Raw genomic sequence first — 20,334 nt, 5'->3', positions numbered from 1 at the left:
CTTGTTTTTATCACTAACTGCCTTGGTGGTCACACACTGTAAATTTGCACACACTGTAAGTATGCAACCAAGGGAGGGAATGTAGATAATAGTTTTATACAATCAATAAATAAAACACAGGAATGTCTTGATAAATAACAGATAAATAAATAAACAAACACAAAGTTTAAAAAACGAAATCCAACTTGACGAAAAACATCCAAAATGTCAGCGCGTCTTGTCGATTTTGGTTTTTCAAATGAAACCCTGAAATGTTATCCGGCGCTAAAGCATCGGTGTGGGCTTGGAATGACACGTTTAAATTGAACTTGTGTACAGCGTGGCGCTATTCTGCACAGAAACCATAAGAGAACATTCCTTATGAAGTGTCTGAAGGAGTTTTTACAAGACCACACAGCCACCATGTCTACATTTGTCATCCGAACAAATGAAAATGTCACAGAGACTGAGGTGAGAGAGGGTATGACTTTATGACACTTCATAATATTACATCCCAATTCTTATGCATTGGGCGTCTGGGATATAAGTTATTTAGGTGAAGTAGTAGCCTCCTGCTCTCTAAATAAATACATTATTGACAGCAGATCCAACCAAACTGAATTCATCAATATAAAGGGAGAAATTAGGTGTTGGGGGGGGGGGGGGGGGGGGGGGGGGGGGGGGTATTAAGAGTCACCCCTGGGTGGTATCCAGTGCTGCCTCTCTGTGTAAACAGAATCAACTACAAACCAATACCTGGAGCCGGTGCCCAGCCTCCCACCCCCACTGTCTGCTGATTGGACACCTCACTTCTTGTTCTTCAGTTGATTGGCCAGCCAATCAAGGCCCTCATAGAGGCCGTCCCCGCTGGTGGCACACGTGGCCTGAATGTACCAGTTGCGATGGCGCAGGGAGTGCAGGCCCAGCTTGTCTGTGAGCTCAGCGGCATTCATGGCGTTGGGCAAATCCTACACAAAGGTCACATAGTGTGTGTCAACAGGAAGTAAACAAAGAGGCTCAAGAATATATATACGAATAAGCGGAATAAGGGTCTAAAATAAATCTATGGTTCATAGAGTTGGGTACCGAACTCTGTACTTTTTTTTTTAATCCACTTTTTCTCCCATTTTTTCTATATTTTCTCCCATCCCAATTTCGTATCATCCAATTCAACCCTCCCCTGTCACGGACGCTGTTTCTTGCCTCCCACAAGCCGGCTGCAATGTGGACTAAGTCATACATAGCACAAGTCCCCTCCGGTACTTGAGGTAACAGCAGTCGCATCTTTTCACCTGCGCAGCTCGATCTCTCAGTGGCGAGGAGTAACGCGTGGGAGGCTCACGCTGCCCCCGACACTTCCTGATTCTACTGCGCAGGCGCACCAACCGACCTGTAGGAGTCGCTGTCCACAACGCCCGATCCCCACCCATCAGTTTCCCACCCCCCAATACGGCCAATGTGTATTAGTACGGACGACCAGCTAAACTGAAAGCAAATGTGGAGCGCTGGGCTTGAACTGACGAGCCCAGCGTCTCCAGCATTTCGTGGTGAGTGCCTTGCCCACTACGCCACGTAGCCGCCCCCGAACTCTGTACTTTTAAGGGTACCGACCGAATTACTTCGGTACTACAGAGTATGCTAGATTCAGGTACTGGGTTTCGGTACATTTACATGTTTAGTAGAAGAGTGTAATATACACAAGAGGGAGCCTTTTCCACAAATATATATATTACTGTCCTGTGTCTTGGGTCTTTGGAAAGATCAGGCCAGGTCAGAGGAGTTTATTAATATTTACAGAGGATGGCCAGATAATGTTGATATTTAAATATTTAAAAACACAATACATGATCATGTGATTTATTTTGTGTGGTGTGTTACAACAATAAATAACAACCACCATGTCTCATTCTCCAACGGACTTACGACAAAAAGGGCTTTCTCTTAGGGCCATTTGAGACCTTTTCGGGCAAGACATGAATATAGACAATATATTATAATATAATATTAATTATTATGTTTTATTGGGACGGTAGAAAATCGGCCCGAAAAGGTCTCAAATGGCCCTAACTCACTCACGTTTGGGGATCGAATCACTGCTCCCGGGAACGGGGGGGAGTGTTCTCACTCACCCCTTTTGGGATGCGAAACGGCGCTGATTCGTTTTACCCCCCGCTGAACGGGATCAGTTGGATTAGGTGGTCTCGGAATCAGGCCGTGCGGGTGCGGGGGGCGTGACACACACAACGTCAGATAACACCACACAGCAACAACTGGAGAATACCCACAAAAACGATATTTATGGGCAATTTGAGAGTTCAGACCTCAACCAAAAACAAGTGGATGAAAACATGAAGCCACGTTACAAACGCACAGCACTTCCCTGGCTCGCATTAGGCCTGGCAATTTTTGTTTGCCATGCTATTTTCTATACATTAGTTTCTTGTTTGAATGCATTTATTTCTATTAGACCAGTGGTGCCCAACCAGTCAGCCGTGGTCGACCAGTAGATCAATGACATGTAATATAATTGCCACGAACGATGGGATAATGTTAGCTGCTGGACAGGCTAAGCTAACTAGCGTTAGCTGTTAGCTTAGCGTTAACGTTAACCCTGCAAAACGCTCAAAAGCGGACTCTACAACAGAGTTCCATTCGTGAGAAAAGAGGCAGAACACACAGTGAATGTATCCGTTTTGTTTATTGCACGTTCTTTGCTGAAAAGAAAAAGTGCTACAGGCTATACTAGACTAGGCTAAGCTAACTAGCGTTAACCGTTAGCTTAGCGTTAGCCCTGGGAAACGCTCAAAAGCGAACTCTACAACACCATCCATTCGTGATAAAATGGGGTGGGTTATATTGACAAGGCTTGACAACAGAGGTTCAAATATAACTTCATATTTATTGCTTATTTATTCATTTTATCAGCATCCAGGCTCCAGCGCCATGTTAACACTTCCTGTGTTTACATTTTCGAACGTGACATCATCGCCTACGGCAAGCGTAAACGCTCAAAAGGCAAACCGTAAACAGAACCCGGAACGAAACAAGACTGCAGTGTGTACGCAAACTAGAGGGGGGAGAGGGGGGGGGGGGGGGAGTTCGCATCAGATCTCGGAACGGGCCAGAATGGAACGGAATAGAAACGAATAGGGTGAGTGAGAAAGGGCCCTAAGAGAAAGCCCTTTTTGTCATAAGTCCTTGGTGAATGAGACCCAATAATGGGTCTCATTCCCCAATATTTTCCAAAGAGTTCTCTTGGAAGACTTATCTTGGAACGGACTGAGACAGAATCAATGACAAGTTCACTCTGAGTCCTCAACACGCTGGTAATATAAGTGGCTCAAACGTTCGCACCTGTGATATGATCTGATATCTGCGTTGGGGAATGGCATATGTCTCAAATGCGAAAGCACGTCCCCGTTCAGGTAATTTGCATACAAAACAACGCCTCCAGAGCTCCTTATAAGGCAACTAATGACGCAGCCGCGTGAAAATGGAATGGCGGAAGTGCTTTGCGAGTCTAGGCATGGGTACAGATTTTTTTCTTTTTTTTTACGCTTTTTTTTTACACTTTTTTTTTTCATGTCAACGTTCACACGCACAATATACGCTTACCTAGGATTTGACTTGATTCAACAACAAAGCAGTCGGGGCAATGGCAAGCCGAAAATGGTCGAAAGTGTAGTTATTTGTAGTTTGAATTATTTTTTTCACGACTGAGGTAGGTAGATTACATTTTTAGAGACTAAAGTACCGAAAAAGGGTACCGTTGGGTACCGGTATCGATTCACAGGTACCGGTACCGTATCGGTTCAAATGTGAAAGGTACTTGCGACCCATCAAAATTTGATTAGATTAATGTATTGGCAATGGCATCATATATAGTACAGCTCGTAGTACACCTGCCGCAGCGCGCGCACACACACGCGCGCGCGCAGTACTGTATATGAATGAATGAATGAAATATTATATATAGCCTACGGCGTAATGAATGAACGCAGTATAGGCTTATTATTCCATTAATGACTTGTTTCATTAGGATTTAGTAGATACTATATATATGCTCTGCCCTATGTACAGTATAGGCACAGTCTGTATACATACAGACTGTACTTATACTGTACGTAGGGCAGAGCATATATATAGTATCTACTAAATCCTAATGAAACAAGTAACTAGAATATATTAAGCCTATACTGTTCATTCATTAGACACGTAGGCCATACTGGCGCACACAAGACTTGTTATGGAATATTAATGCAGTCTATTTCCACGTGATTAGCTTTAGTTCTTATTTATTTATTTATCCACTGTCATTTCAGTGTTGGTGTATATGCTATAGTGTATTTCAATACAAGTTTAATTGATTAATGATATATTCGAAGGAATGCAGGTTTATAGCTATATCAAACAAAGGTCTGTCCCATTGTATACCAATCAATGGGATATATTGCATGTTTGACCTGCATTCTTCAAATGTATAATTAATCATTATACATTTGTCCAAAATAGCTGGTTCAGATATGGTTAATCCAGCTGCCCTGTGATCAGATGAATCCATATTATTTATTTTTCCGACATCAAATGCGTAATTTCTTATCGTACAAATATTGTCATATTTATTTTAATTATGATTAAGTAATTAATTCCAAGGAGGCCTGTAGCGTTGACATGAAGGAATCACTATATGAGAACACAGTCTGTCAAGTTAATAACATTTTCAATTAGTCAAACAATCATAAGTGTACTCCTCAGCACTCTGCTCTCAGCCACGGTCAAATCCGATCTCAGGAAAATTTGGGGAATCGTGCTACCAGCCCTAATATGTCTTAAATGGGCAGAAATCTGCCTAAGAGGAACATTTTGGTCGTAAATCCGTTTGGGAATGAGACCCAATGTTCTAAATAAATAACAACAAATGGGTCTCATTCACCAAGGACTTACGACAAAAAGAGCTTTCTCTTAGGGCCATTTGAGACCTTTTCGGGCCGATTTCGGGATTCACCAACCGTCCCAATAAAACATATATAATTAATATTATATTATAATATATTGGGTCTCATTCCCGAACGAAGTTACAACAAATTTTTTTGTTTTAGCCAGATTTCGGCCCATTTAAGACATATTAGGGCTGGGAGTGGGAGTCCCCAAATTTTCCTGAGCTCAGATTTGATCGTGGCTGAGAGCAGATTTAAGAGTGCTGAGGAGCACTCTTAAATCTGCTCTCAGCCACGATCAAATCTCATGATTGATTGACTAATTTAAAATTTCATTATAACTTGACAGACTGTGTTCTCATAGTGATTCCTTCATGTCAACGCTACAGGCCTCCTTGAAATTAATTACTTAATCATAATTAAAATAAATATGACAATATTTGTACGATAAGAAATTACGCATTTGATGTCGGAAAAATAAATAATATGGATTCATCTGATCACAGGGCAGCTGCTTAACCATATCTGAACCAGCTATTTTGGACAAATGTATAATTACTTTAATTACTCAGATATTCAAACACAATTATGCAATTATTGTGAAATGATTAAATAATAATAATTATTTAATGCCTTCTGTGGAATTTGTATTTCTTATTTGTTACACATCTGTTTTTTTTTTTTGATCTTTTTCCCCCTCCATTTTCCTCCGATTTTCTCCCATCCCAATGTTAGTCGTTATGCCAATTCCCAATCCCCTTCCTGGTCGTTGCGCACTTACCCCCCACAGTCGGTCTGGGAGAGTGGAGGCTATCACGTGCTTCCTCCAACACACGTCCAGCCAATCAACCGCTTCTTTTCACCTGGCAGCGCGGATTCTCATTGAGAGGGCGTAGCGTGTGGAAGGATCACACTATCCCACTCAAGTCCTATCCGTGCTTAGCAGGCGCCCTGACCGAACTGTAGGAGTCGCTGTTTACAACGACCCGGACCCACCCCGCCAGCTTCTCCCACCCTCTAATACTGCCAATTGTATTAGTGTGAACGGCCAGCCAAGCTGGTGACAACCCCGGAGCTGTGAGCTGGATTCGAACAGGCGAATCTAGCCGCTCCGGGGTTTGGTGACGAATGCAATCTCCGTTACGCCACCTGACCGCCCTGTTACACATCTGTTTTAATGATTAATTATATACATTTGAAAGAATGCAGGTCAACATGCAATGTATCCCATTGATTGGTATACAATGGGACAGACCTTTGTTTGATTGATTGATTGATTGATTGAAAACTTTATTAACAGATTGCAGAATGGGTACAGTACAGTACAGCTCAATTACATAAGGGGATGCAGACCAGAGAAATAATTTCGTCTTGTTTACATCAGGGTCCCCCATTTTCAATTCATCATAACATATATGACACACACGACACAGATAGACAGTACTGCTACATCTATACGAGAAATTAACATTTAAGTTCCATGTGGAAAATCTTGCCACTAAACTGCGACAGAAAATTGGTTTCCTGTACAGAAACAGATCCAATTTTCCTCTATTTAGTAGAAAAAGAATTGTGGAATCAGTCTTCTTATCAGTTTTGGACTATGGTGATGTAATTTATAGGCATGCTGCGGCATCAACTCTTAAACCTCTGGATTCTGCATATCACTCAGCTCTCAGATTTATAACTGGTGACAGATATGATACTCACCATTGTGTCCTGTATGATAGGGTGGGTTGGCCTTCTCTTGCAGAAAGGCGCAACAAACACTGGTATTTATTTTTAAAGCCCTTATTGGTAAACAACCTGTTTATATCTCCTCGCTGTTAGATTGGAATATTGGAACCTATTCAACTCGATCGAATGACTGGATGGTTCTTAGGGTTCCTCAGATTTGTTCTGAGCTAGGGAAGTCAGCCTTTTCCTTTGATGCCTCTAACTCATGGAATGTCCTTCAACTCACGCTAAAATTGGAGGTTCTCCCTTCCCTTGGAATGTTTAAATGTATGATTTCAGACCATTGTGTGACTACCTGTAACTGTTTTAGTTGATATTTTAAAATGATTTTTAAACGTTTAAAAAAAAATTACTCTGGTGTTTAAATTTCGGTGAATATTGTTTTTATTATGTACTGTACAATCGTCATTTCTGTAAATGAGGGAAACCTCAGATGCTTACGATTTTAAAAGGTTGAAATGAAAAAATACATTTATGACATACCAGATTTGCAAATACAGTACTGTTTGTGATACAAAAAGAGTCCAGAAAAGAGAGTACATTTGACGTAGAAACTGTTGGAGGAGGTTGGGTAGGAGGGGTGGTAGACTTACACTGTACAAGCAAAACTGTACATTGGAATATTGACAAAACCATACTTGGTCATTTACTGTACATTGGAGGGGGTTGATATAGCTATAAACCTGCATTCCTTCGAATATATCATTAATCAATTAAACTTATATTGAAATACACTATATAGCCTATACACCAACACTGAAATGACAGTGGATAAATAAATAAGAACTAAAGCTAATCGGTGGAAATAGACTGCATTAATATTCCATAACAAGTCTTGTGTGCGCCTACGAATGAACAGTAGCCTATAGGCTTAATTATGGAATAATAAGCCATACTGCGTTCATTCATTACGCCCGCCGTAGGCTATATATATTATATTTCATTCATTCCTTCATTCATATACAGTACAGTGTGCACGTGTGTGTGTGTGCGCGCGCTGCGGCAGGTGTACCGCGAGCTGTATATGATGCCAATACATTCATCTAATCTAGTTTTGATGGCACGCAAGCGTGATTACGAAACCTAGCCGCATTTCTCGGAGACGCTCTCTGATTGGCACTGACTGACGCTAGGTTTCGTAATCACACGGCTCGCAAGACTCGCAAAGCACTTCCGCCATTCCATTTGCACACAGCTGCGTCACTAGTTGCCTTATAAGGAGCTCTGGAGGCGGTGTTTTGTATGCAAATGACCTGAACGGGAACGCGCTTTCGAGTTTAAGACAGAATGCCATTCTCCAAGCAGATATCAGATCATATAATTTGTGCGACCTTTTCAGCCACTTAAGACATATTACCAGCACGTTCAGGACTCAGAGTGAATTTGTCATTGATTATGTCTCAGTGGTTCCAAGATAAGTCTTCCAGAATATATCTTTGAAAAAATTTCGGGAATGAGACCCATTGTCTATATTCATGTCTTGCCCGAAAAGGTCTCAAATGGCTCTAAGAGAAAGCCCTTTTTGTCGTAAGTCTGTTGGAGAATTGTTGAAATTGGCTTATCTTTTACAATTGAAATATTATTTTTGTTATTACAGAGAGAGTTAAGTACCGAAAAAAGGTACCGTTGGGTGCCGATACTGAACTCCAGGAACTGGTACTGATCAGGCACGCCTGATCTCAAACCTACCGAAGTCGGCCCATGTCACCCCACTTCTTAAGGACCTGCACTGGCTCCCCATTGCTGCACAAATCCGCTTCAAGGCCCTCGACCTGGCATACCGTGCGGCAAAGGGAACCACTCCCGCCTACCTCCGGTCAATGGTCTCTAAATACACACCCCCAAGACCCCTACGCTCTGCATCTTCTGGCTGCCTCAGACCTACTCCTATCCAAGCTCCGGGAGGGTCATCAAAGAGAAGTCGCCTATTCTCAGTCCTTGCCCCACAATGGTGGAATGAACTACCCACCCCAGTTAGGACAGCAGAAACCCGTCCAATCTTTCGCTGTCGACTAAAGACGCACTTCTTCAACCATTATCTGAAATAATAAAATTAAAATAAACAAAAAGAATTATAAAAAAAAAAAAAAATCTAACCCTAACTAACCTTACTGTCATGCACTTGTCCTAATAAACTAACCTACACTGTAGCATGCAACACTTTGATGAACATTGTTACTCAGCTGATAGAGTTGTGCCCTTCCTGATGGCTTGTCGTACAGAACTTGTAAGTCGCTTTGGATAAAAGCGTCAGCTAAATGACTAAATGTAAATGTAATGGTACTGGTACCGGTATCGGTTCAAATATGAACGGTGGTTCATGATGTATCAATGTGAATGCGGAAATCAATCTGTACATTTTAATCCCAATTGACGTATTTGTCTATCTAACCGATCGCTAAACACAATGCTGTGAACTAACACCTTGGTGCAAGGTTTTGATCACCCCCATCGCATTTGTATACTTTTATACGCTTCAATACAACATTTATTTAATTGAATCAAATCAAATGAGATTGAAGCACCTATGGAAGGAATCATTACGCCCCCCATGGCGGAACATCACAAGAGGATCAAAAGTGGAAAGTGGGGTAACATGAGAGAGGAGATTCAAAGAACGAGGCCTACTTGTTTGTTGGCAAAAACAAGAAGAACGGCGTCCCGGAGCTCGTCCTCCGCCAGCATCCGCATGAGCTCCTCCCGAGCCTCGTTCACCCGCTCACGGTCGTTGCTGTCCACCACGAAGATCAGACCTGCGGCACAAGAGAAACGCCCTCAACAAAAATCCCAAAAACCATCCAAACCATCAGCTGGAGTTTCATCACTAACCTCCTAATGACCCGCTGATGTCATAGTTTTTCCCCATTATCAAAGCATTCAATGTGACTGAGAAGAAAATAACTGTGGTGCTGAATGCAAATGCCCACATCTATAGTATTAGTCATCCAGGCCCGCAGGTTCTAGGAGTTTGGAGCAGGATGTGTCATAGGCCTGGAGTGGCCACGTTAACCCTTGCATGGCCCTGTGATGGAATACTATAGGAGGAGGCAGTACTGGAGCTGGGGAAGGGGCAGAGGGAGTCTCCCACCCCACAATTTTATTTTATTTTATTAAAATAAATAATAAAATGTTTACACTTTATTTATTATTTATTATTTATTTTAACACTTGGTTTAATTTGTGATAGGCCTACAGTAGTCAAAACGAAATACATGCTGTAATAACATTACATGATAACAAAACAAAAATTCCATTGATAATTATGATTAGTGGGAGACAGAGAGAGAGAGAGAAAGAGAGAGAGGGAGAGAAAGAGGGGGGGGGGTACACACTGAGTGCAATTTATTATTTAAAAAATCCTTTTGGCCCACCAAAATGCTCCACCTCCCTTCTCAAGACCCCTTCTCTCCTCCTTCCTTATAGTAAGACCCTTTCTCTCCTCCTTCCTTATAGTAAGACCCCTGCTCTCCTCCTTCCTTATAGTAAGACCCCTTCTCTCCTCCTTCCTTATAGTAAGACCCCTTCTCTCCTCCTTCCTTATAGTAAGACCCCTGCTCTCCTCCTTCCTTATAGTAAGACCCCTTCTCTCCTCCTTCCTTATAGTAAGACCCCTTCTCTCCTCCTTCCTTATAGTAAGACCCCTTCTCTCCTCCTTCCTTATAGTAAGACCCCTTCTCTCCTCCTTCCTTATAGTAAGACCCCTGCTCTCCTCCTCCCTTATAGTAAGACCCCTTCTCTCCTCCTTCCTTATAGTAAGACCCCTTCTCTCCTCCTTCCTTATAGTAAGACCCCTTCTCTCCTCCTTCCTTATAGTAAGACCCCTTCTCTCCTCCTTCCTTATAGTAAGACCCCTGCTCTCCTCCTTCCTTATAGTAAGACCCCTTCTCTCCTCCTTCCTTATAGTAAGACCCCTTCTCTCCTCCTTCCTTATAGTAAGACCCCTGCTCTCCTCCTTCCTTATAGTAAGACCCCTTCTCTCCTCCTTCCTTATAGTAAGACCCCTGCTCTCCTCCTTCCTTATAGTAAGACCCCTTCTCTCCTCCTTCCTTATAGTAAGACCCCTGCTCTCCTCCTTCCTTATAGTAAGACCCCTTCTCTCCTCCTTCCTTATAGTAAGACCCCTTCTCTCCTCCTTCCTTATAGTAAGACCCCTTCTCTCCTCCTCCTCTGTAGTAAGACCCCTTCTCTCCTCCTCCTCCTCCTCTGTAGTAAGACCCCTTCTCTCCTCCTCCTCTGTAGTAAGACCCCTTCTCTCCTCCTCCCTTATAGTAAGACCCCTGCTGTCCTCCTCCTCTGTAGTAAGACCCTGCTGTCCTCCTCCTCTGTAGTAAGACCCTGCTGTCCTCCTCCTCTGTAGTAAGACCCTGCTGTCCTCCTCCTCTGTAGTAAGACCCCTGCTGTCCTCCTCCTCTGTAGTAAGACCCTGCTGTCCTCCTCCTCTGTAGTAAGACCCTGCTGTCCTCCTCCTCTGTAGTAAGACCCTGCTGTCCTCCTCCTCTGTAGTAAGACCCTGCTGTCCTCCTCCTCTGTAGTAAGACCCTGCTGTCCTCCTCCTCTGTAGTAAGACCCTGCTGTCCTCCTCCTCTGTAGTAAGACCCTGCTGTCCTCCTCCTCTGTAGTAAGACCCTGCTCTCCTCCTTCCCTGAGCCTTGCTCGGCCCCTGACCAGGGGTCCTTCTGCTCCACTCACCCTGGGTGTTCTGGAAGTAGTGCCTCCACAGGGGACGGATTTTATCCTGGCCGCCAACATCCCACACTGTGAAGCTGATGTTCTTGTACTCCACTGTCTCTACGTTGAAACCTAAATGAGGACAAATCCACACGTGTTACATAGAGTTAGTTCACTTCAACAGTGGTCCACTCTAGTTTACAGCAGTGGTCTCCAAACTTTTTCTATGTTGAGGACATTCAAATAGATCCACATTGGCCATGGGCGTCCATCTGATGAGATTTAGTCTCCCAGGGACCCCCATCTGAGATGATCTAGATGATCTATGATGTCAGATATGATTGATTCTGTTTTTACTGTAGGTGGGGAGAATTAAACTTATTATCAGCATATTGTTCCTAAACATTCTCTCAATATATAACATATGATGTATATCACGGCATACTTCCCTTATGCATACTGCACCTTATGTGTATACTGTATACTTCATCAGAGCATATATTTAGCATTTTAAGATTATATATTAGATTAGATTTAGATGATTAGATTATATATATATATATATTGTAACTATATTTATTGTAGGGCAAATATAACTTAGAGGGCATACATACCATCATCTTGCACCTTGTTGCCCATATGCGCAAGTCCAGAGTTAATTATATTGTTATATTGTTTACACTGCCTTTTTTATTTTTACTTCTCCACTGTACAAGTCAAGAGTCACTTTATTGTCCCATCAGCTGGGAAATTTGTCTTGGGCTTACACCCACTACAGCCACAGACACATACATGCAGACATGACACAACACAACTGACTCCAAACAGAGGAGATACACAATGTAAAAGATACAGTAAAGTACCTGCACAGCAGGATGTCTGGCAACACCACATTAGAATAGTATACACAAATAATATAATATTAATATTATAGTATACACGATAATATAACAACCAAATATCCGTTATTTCGATAGTTGCCCTTTATCTGGCACTATTTAAAAGTTTAACTGAGATTGGAATAAAGGAGTTTTTAAACCTATTTAGTCTAGAGAGCGTGGAACTCTTACCTCCTCCCAGAGGGCAGTAGCTCATACTCGGCATGTAAGACATGGGAAGGGTCCGAGACTATTCTATTGGCTTGCCTTAGAGTTTTTTTTGACGTTTTTGTAGCAATGAGGTTTTTACAGGATTGGGTCGCTGGCCCCAAGCCCAACCTTCCACCATTTCTGGCTTCTGGTGTTTTGGAGTTGGTTTGTTAGTCCCCTCCCCTGGCCTATTGTCTTCCAGGTAATGGATTGCAGCCTCATACCACGTGAGGCCAGACAGGTTTCGGGTTGTGTACAAGCTGTCTCGGCACGTCAAGCCCAACCAACTCCTGCTACTGTGTAACGAAAGCTGCAACCAAACTAGCATTTTCGTCCCAGCAGCACAAGACAGTGCCTTAGAGTAGCCTGTTCAAAAATAGACTGCAGGGATGGGTGACCTTTCACCCCTATGATCTTCCATGCAGTCTGCATCAGACGGACCAGTTTTGATTTTAATTGTACAGACAGGTTACCAAACCAAGCTGTAATACTGTATCTGATGAGACTCTCTAATACAGATTGGTAGAAAAGTAACATACATTTTTTATCTACACCATGCACTGTGACGTAGAAAGTGCAGTCGTTGTTGTAGTCTGCTACACAGGCTATCTACATGGGTGTTCCAGGTTAGTGTGTTATCGACAAAAATCCCAAGATATTTATATGAAGAGACCTGCGAGATGGACTGTGTGTGGATGACCACAGGCCTGTGGTCCCCAACACCTCTGGGGTACTATAATTCTATGACCTGTACCATGTCTTCTACTACCTGTACCTCCCCTCCCCCCTCCCCCATGCTGCTATGATGCCTGAGAATTTCCCCAAGGGGATCAATAAAGGAATATCTTATCTTATTGTGCCAAGTGCCAACGTCTACTGAATTAAATAATAGTGTTATTAAACTAATCCTCATTTTGCTCAGGACCCCCCAAAACCCCCTCAAGGACCCCACTGGCTCACAGGACCACTATACTTAGTGCTCTGTGTAGCTTATAAGCAGAGCATGGCACAAACACTGCCAGGGTTGGTAAGTCACAGCCAGTACAATATATAGATACCAGTATCAATATGGCTGAATCCCCGGTGATTACTACCAATAATGAATTATTTCTTGGCGTACCAATGGTGGGGATGGTAGTGACTATCTCTCCCAGCTTCAGCTTGTAGAGGATGGTGGTTTTTCCAGCAGCGTCCAGGCCAACCATCAGGATCCTCATCTCCTTCTTCCCGATCAGGCTCTTCAACAGGTTTCCAAAGATGTTTCCCATGGTGAGCGAAGGCGGCTCTCACCTCACTGCAATGGGGCTGCATAGGGAAGGCAAGGGAGGGATAGTTTCCCATACAGGGCAACGCAGCAGCCAAAACAAACAGTAAACCACATTTATAGAGTGGAAGCCACAGAAGCTTGCAGTGAGACACAGTAGCTCTTCGAGTGGAACTCCCAGCATTAACACCTCATTACCGCTTGAAGCCGCCTCAGAGGGAAGGCAATAAAGTGTACTTCACACCTCGGCTCGCAGCTGACCTGACAGAAGACTTTACCACGTCGACGGCACACAGGGGAAACTAACCGGCTGCCATGCTGGATCTCGGTGATGTGAATCCGCTTTCATGTGGCACAGAGTGACTAGCTTTTATGATGGTTAATAATAACCTTTATTTAACCAGATAAAAAGCATTGAGACAAAATCTAATTTACAATGCTGACCTGGCCAAGAAAGCAGCAATGTTTCCACAATGGTAAACACAACAAGAACATATAAAACACAGAGAACAACACAACAAAAAGCAATCACTACATTGTGCACATTTGGAACAATAAAAAACCAGGGTACGTTACTTATTACTACATGAGCAGCTGGTGGTCAGGACCTCAGATAACTTCTGTTTAAAACTGGCTAAAGGAACAAGTGCCATCAGTTTGAGGCTTGACTGAAGGTCATTCCAAGACCAAGGACTCCTTTTTCCAGCCTCAGTCCGCACAGTAGGTACCTGGAACCGTATCCAGAATCCAGGCACTGGATCTGAGGTTGTAAGAGTCACAAACTGTTAAGAATCTGGCACATATATATACAGTAGTTTGCCTAAAATGGCTTTATACAATAAAATAAACCAGTGCTGCATCCTGCGCATAGTAAGTGAGGACCATCCAGTTAGGCTATAATGATAGGGTGCGTTTGATATATCCGTTTGTGGGCTATTGACCATATTCACATCACATGGCAACCATTTGCTCAGGTTGGGATTCCTTTGTGTGACTACAGGTGATTAGCTTCAAAGTTCGTGCAACAGTCAATGCATATTATGAGGCATCCAAAGTGACACACCTGATGGGGCCATGCACAATACTAACAGACTATACGGCTATAATGTGTTGGTCTGTTATGCACCCAACACATGGCCCCATCAGGTGTGTCACTTTGGGTGCCACTTTTCTGGGGGTGGAGGGGCTTTCAAGCACCCAGAATGGCGGTAGGTGATGTGATCTTATATTTTGTATATTCTAGTGTACTTTATGTAGCCTATATAGGATTAGTCCAAATAATACCATAGGACGACAACACGAACAGCAAGAACAGCCTGCCGCTAATCACATGTTATTTCCTCTGGGAAACCTATAGCCTGCTCGCGTGGAGCATCTTACTAATGTTGGCCATTGAATGCGCAGTGAGATTGCTGCCAAATACATACAGCTGGGAGCTAGCCATACAGTTGTGGCTATACATCCATGTACTTCTGTCATAACGCAAGATGATGACTAATGCTGCTAGAACAGGATATAGGTTTGAACACACAAAATAGGCTACGCTGGCACCGCAAAATGTTTGCTCAAATAATTTACCATGTGGTGTCAGACGTCTGCGGTATTTAAATTAATTCATAGATAAATGTAGCCTACTGTAATCCCCACTCGCAGTCACGACAGACAAACTAGGCGGCCAGATGTCGTCGATTAACAATCCCGACATCTAATTGTATTTTAGGTCCAAGAGCAGAGGATGTGCCGCAATAATCTCCTAACCCTATACATCTTTCGGCATTTTCATAATTTGTATCTCATCCTCCACCTCCACACTTACCTCCGTCAACGGTATCAGTAGGATTCGAGCAAAGGCTGGATGATAGTCTCGCGATGGGTTGTGCTGTGCAGTTGCACGTTCTCGCGTTAGTAAGCTATCAATAGCGCCTCTCACTTTTTCACGCCACATGATCCATTAATAGTCGAGAACAGCTCTTGAGGTCAGTTTAAATTTCATTCGATCAATTCTGAATATTTAAGCATTGTAACACCATGACAATTAAAATAATATTAGATGTGCAAGGTGATTATATTCAAGAGACCTAGTATGAATATCTGAAACAGCAATGCATCTCGGATCTTTAAACTTTGCTTGCTTTGGTTTGGGTTTATGTGCTATAATGTAACTGTGTCTGGGAGCAAACGTGTTTGAATAATTAATACAGGAATCATCTTAATGAATAAATAACTTGCTGACTGGAATGGGATGCGAAGTGACACTTCATGGCAGCTGCAGCTCTCTGTGAGTGTGTGTGTGTATGTGTGTGTGTGTGTGTGTGTGTGTGTGCGCGCGTGTGAGTGAGTATGTGAGTGTGAGAATGTGTGTGTGTGTGTGTGTGTGTATGTGTGTGTGTGTCACACAGATAATGAGAGGAGACAACCGAATAAGTCTTACACACCAGGCCACTAACCACTAGCCCCTAGATAACTGATTCATTTAGCTGAATCATCATCATCATCAACCTCTGTATGAAAAGGTGCTATACAAATAAAGTTATTATTATATCATCATCTGCAAAATGAGATTCTGCATCACACGTGTAATATGACTGGATACACAACATCTTGAGCAAAGGAGTACATTAGTCAGGCAAAATACATACATACATGAATAAAGGTGGTCATTAAGCCCGTCACCTGCATTAGCAGTAGGCTATTCCCTCGAAAATACCTTTGAAATATAGCTTCGAAAAGGTCCTCATCAACCATTTGGAAAAAACAACCATCAGTCACACAATGGATGAAGTGTAGCCCCACACAGGCCACAGGTAAAGAGCTAGCCAATCACAACATGTGTCTCCCCATCTTGCATGTCAGCCAGTGGTCCTGTGATAGATGTGTTTATCAAGTCAGCGGTGGAGGCAGGGTGAGGTTAGAAAATAAAATGTGTGTGGGGGGGGGGGGGGGGGGGTATGTGAGCAGATGTTTGCAGCTGCACACCAGATTATGGGGTGGAGTGGTGGCGGCCAGGGGGTGCGCTGGGAGCGGGTTACAGGGGGGTTACAGAGTGGGTAGGGGTGGCAGGCGAGTGGAGGGAGAGGTGGGGTGGTGGGAGGTTCCTCTCTGAAGTGTCTGCCAGCATGAACCCCAGCAAACACAATCACAAGTCTGGTTGGTTCTGCTTGCTGAACTAATGAGGGCCTGTATGTTGAGGGCAAGAGCTTTGATGTTCTGGGTAGCTAGCAGCTCCTTGTGTTTTCCCTCTCTCTCTCTCTCTCTCTCTCTCTCCAGCGCTCCCTGTCCCACATCAAAAATGAAAGGGGGAGTCGAGAAGCAGATGTTTTGCGCTGTGTATTTATACTGAGTATACTTTATCCCCCACCCCCCTCTCTCCCCCTGTTTGTCCATTCCATCTGTATCTCTCTCTCTACTGTATGTACAGTAAGGCTCTATCGCCCCTATCTTTATAACCAGCTAAACACACTAAATCGCCTTAACTTTATACATGTAATCATCCCGTCAATCAAAGTGGAGGGACTTTTATCTCTACTAACTTTTCTCTCTCTCTCTCTGTCCCTCTCCTCCCCATCTCTCTCTTTCTCTCTCTTTAATTTCACCCCAGTCTGGTTGTCATTACTTGGGGTGGGGGGTGGGGAGCAGTCAATGTGTTGCTATGCATGTGTCAGTGTCTGCAGCCATGGAGGGGAGAGAGAGAGAGAGAGAGAGAGAGAGAGAGAGAGAGAGAGAGAGAGAGAGAGAGAGAGAGAGAGAGAGAGAGAGAGAGAGAGAGAGAGAGAGAAAGATCCAGGGCTGTCCACCAACCTCTCTGTCTCACACATGGGGAAGAATGGTGACAGGAAATTCCCGTTCACAGCGGCTCTAGGGAGAAATGATAAAGGAATGAAGAAATGCAAACCAGAAATCCAGTCCCTTATCATTCAATACAAGTCCCTCTCTTTTATTCCCTCATTAAATATAAGAGAGAGAAGGAGGGAGAGAGAGAGAGAGAACGCACTGGAGTTAGTCATTGGCCAAGTCATTCGTCATGAGTCAAGGGATATCCATCTACGTTGACACAAACAAGAGTTCACTGGCATTACAGCCAAGCTAGCCCTCCTCCCCGCAGACGGTGAACAGTAGCCCAGTAGGCACGATGGTGGCCTCGTGGAAAGAACGGCGTCCCTGCACCGGAAAAACAACCACTGCCATGGCGCCCTTGAGCAAGGCACTTAACGGCACGGAGGCCACCGGCGGAAGGCTGGCCTTGAACCGGGCAGTTCCCTTAACTTCCCTGGTGTGAATGTATCTAACTGTATGAGTATGTAGCAGAGGGTGTTACTGAGAGAAAACACATATGCTCATTCAAACCCCCCTGGGTATAAGAGGTGGAAAAAACAAAAAGACAATTTGGATCATCTAAGATGTGTCCTCCATGTGAGTTTCTAGGAATGGTCACATTGTAAATCCAGTCAGGCGTTGACATCAGCATTTTGCCAAAGCTGCAATGTACCAGGGATGTGGTTGTAAATCACCCCGTGAGTGTCTTGTGCGCTCGTATACGCATGCGTATGTGCGTGTTTGGGTGCGCACGTGTTTGTGATTGCCCCGCATGCGCGTGTCTAATCTATTCCGTTTCCATGTCGATATGCTGTTGCGCTAGCGCGCATGAATATGTGTGTGCATGTTTGTCTGTCTGTCTGTCTCCCAGCCGTCTGCAGAGATACGCCGTCCCGTTCCCAGCGGCAGTACACGGTGGCGTGAGTGAGCCTCCTCCTTGGCTGTGGAATCTGGACAGATGATCCCCTCAGAGGCTCAAGCGGCAAAGACTGGTATAATCACCCCCACTCCCCGCTCCTCTTGATGCCTCGCTCCAGTAATAAAAGTCATACTTTCAGGAAACAATATCCTGCTGCCATAAAAAGCCCTTCTCTCAGCATGAAGCGGCCATAAAAAGACTCCCACCTCCCCGCCTCTGTAGAGTATACCCCCCACCCCCCAACACACACACACACACCTCAGCATCAGCTCCAGAGCAAAGCAGGTCCATCTCTGTCACTTGGATGTTTCCTACATGTGGGAAGAATCTAGGTGTGCTCTTAATGAGATGTATTGAGACTACATATACAGGCATAAGGTGATCTCAGCCATGCTCTCATGAGGAAAAAGTGGGACACGTTTTGGACTGTTTTGTTTAAGCTTTTTTTTAACATAAGAATGGTATTGATTCCCGAAAATCATGACCACAAACCAGTGATCAGCTTGAGGGAGTATGCCGTAAAAATAAGAAGAAAGTTGTGGTTGAGATGGTTGCAATTCTATGACATCAAAATGACAAGTGGTTCAGTATAAAGAAGGATTTACAGTAAGTGTCCCAGTGAAATTGCTTCCAAAAAAGTTATCCTTTCAGTTTACATTTCTCATTTATCAAGTATAGGGTTTAGGTAAAACTGACCTAAAGGTCCTGCACCAAGAGACAACTCTCACCCCTGAAAGAGATCATCCCATCACAAGACATTGGTTCTCCAAGAACTAAAACTTTCGTTTTTTTCTTTTCCTTCATCGGATCCAAAAAACGCAAACAGGTGAAACCGTTTGTGGAGACGGGCCGATTTCTCGAGGCCGACTCTCAGAAAGTCACTCATCTCGCCGTCTGCGGAAGGTGCAGGTACACATGACGTATCCAGACCGGGGCCGTTGACTGCTGTGGAGTTCAATAGCAAAACCCGATCAGATCTCATGGCAAACGTGTCTGTTTTCCACAGCCGTGACGTGTTGGGTCTTTGTTGACTCGAAGGCACCGCTTTGCCATCCTGCACCGCACTCAAATGTTCCCCTCATAAACTACACCCAACTGGCAGACGCCAAGACAGTAATAATAATTATAATAATAACACATTTACAAAAATATACATATAAAAATACGAAAAAAGCTGTACAATGAGACGGGCAGGTACGTAGACGTTTAAATAGAACCGGTTCACACCGCCCCACCCCCACCCCAGAGCTGATGTCGTGGTTCGTAGTTTTTTCGCGGGACAGGGAAGATCGGGGGTCCGGGGGCCATTTTCATGGCTGAGAAGGCAGTGTCTAAACAGGCAGAGGCAAGACAAATAACATGAGTCACCTCCTCTTCAATCTCTGACTTGGCATTTTGAGAATAACAACGGCTACAGAGAGAAAATAGATCCCAGATGACGGAACAAAAAAACTAAAAGGAGAGGGATAAACAGATTCGCCTTACACAAGGGGAAAAACAAACACCCAGACTACGAGGACAGGGAGGTGGGGGACATGGAGTGCTGTGTGTGCGTGTACGGGAGAGGAAAAGGATCGCCTTGCCATCTCGAGTCCTGGATGAGCGAAGGGATCCGGGGGGTGGGGGTAGGGCCTGGTGATCTACTTCCACATTGACCCACTCGGGGGGTGGTAGGGCCTGGTGATCTACTTCCACATTGACCCACTCGGGGGGAGGTAGGGCCTGGTGATCTACTTCCACATTGACCCACTCGGGGGGAGGTAGGGCCTGGTGATCTACTTGCACATTGACCCACTCGGGGGGAGGTAGGGCCTGGTGATCTACTTGCACATTGACCCACTCAGGGGGAGGTAGGGCCTGGTGATCTACTTGCACATTTACCCACTCAGGGGGAGGTAGGGCCTGGTGATCTACTTGCACATTGACCCA

General features: G+C 44.1%; 1 protein-coding gene across 2 annotated transcripts; it reads right to left on the bottom strand.

Annotated features, from left to right (window-relative positions):
* Window positions 1-785: 785 nt before the first annotated feature.
* On the bottom strand, window positions 786-13,677 carry arf3a (ADP-ribosylation factor 3a; the record flags this gene model as incomplete). Of its 2 annotated transcripts, XM_084333326.1 has the most annotated exons (4): window positions 786-947; window positions 9,282-9,406; window positions 11,343-11,453; window positions 13,530-13,677. In XM_084333326.1, the coding sequence occupies 4 exons, from the start codon at window positions 13,675-13,677 to the stop codon at window positions 786-788; spliced, it is 546 nt and encodes a 181-aa protein (XP_084189452.1). The 2 variants fall into 2 exon arrangements, with proteins under 2 accessions (XP_084189452.1, XP_084189453.1); XM_084333327.1 differs by lacking the exon at window positions 11,343-11,453.
* Window positions 13,678-20,334: the final 6,657 nt, after the last annotated feature.

This window comes from Notolepis coatsorum (assembly GCF_963971535.1).
Source record: "Notolepis coatsorum genome assembly, chromosome: 17".
NCBI lineage: Eukaryota > Metazoa > Chordata > Actinopteri > Aulopiformes > Paralepididae > Notolepis > Notolepis coatsorum.
The sequence above is the reverse complement of the archived record's forward strand: the minus strand, read 5'-3'. Positions and strand labels throughout refer to the sequence as shown.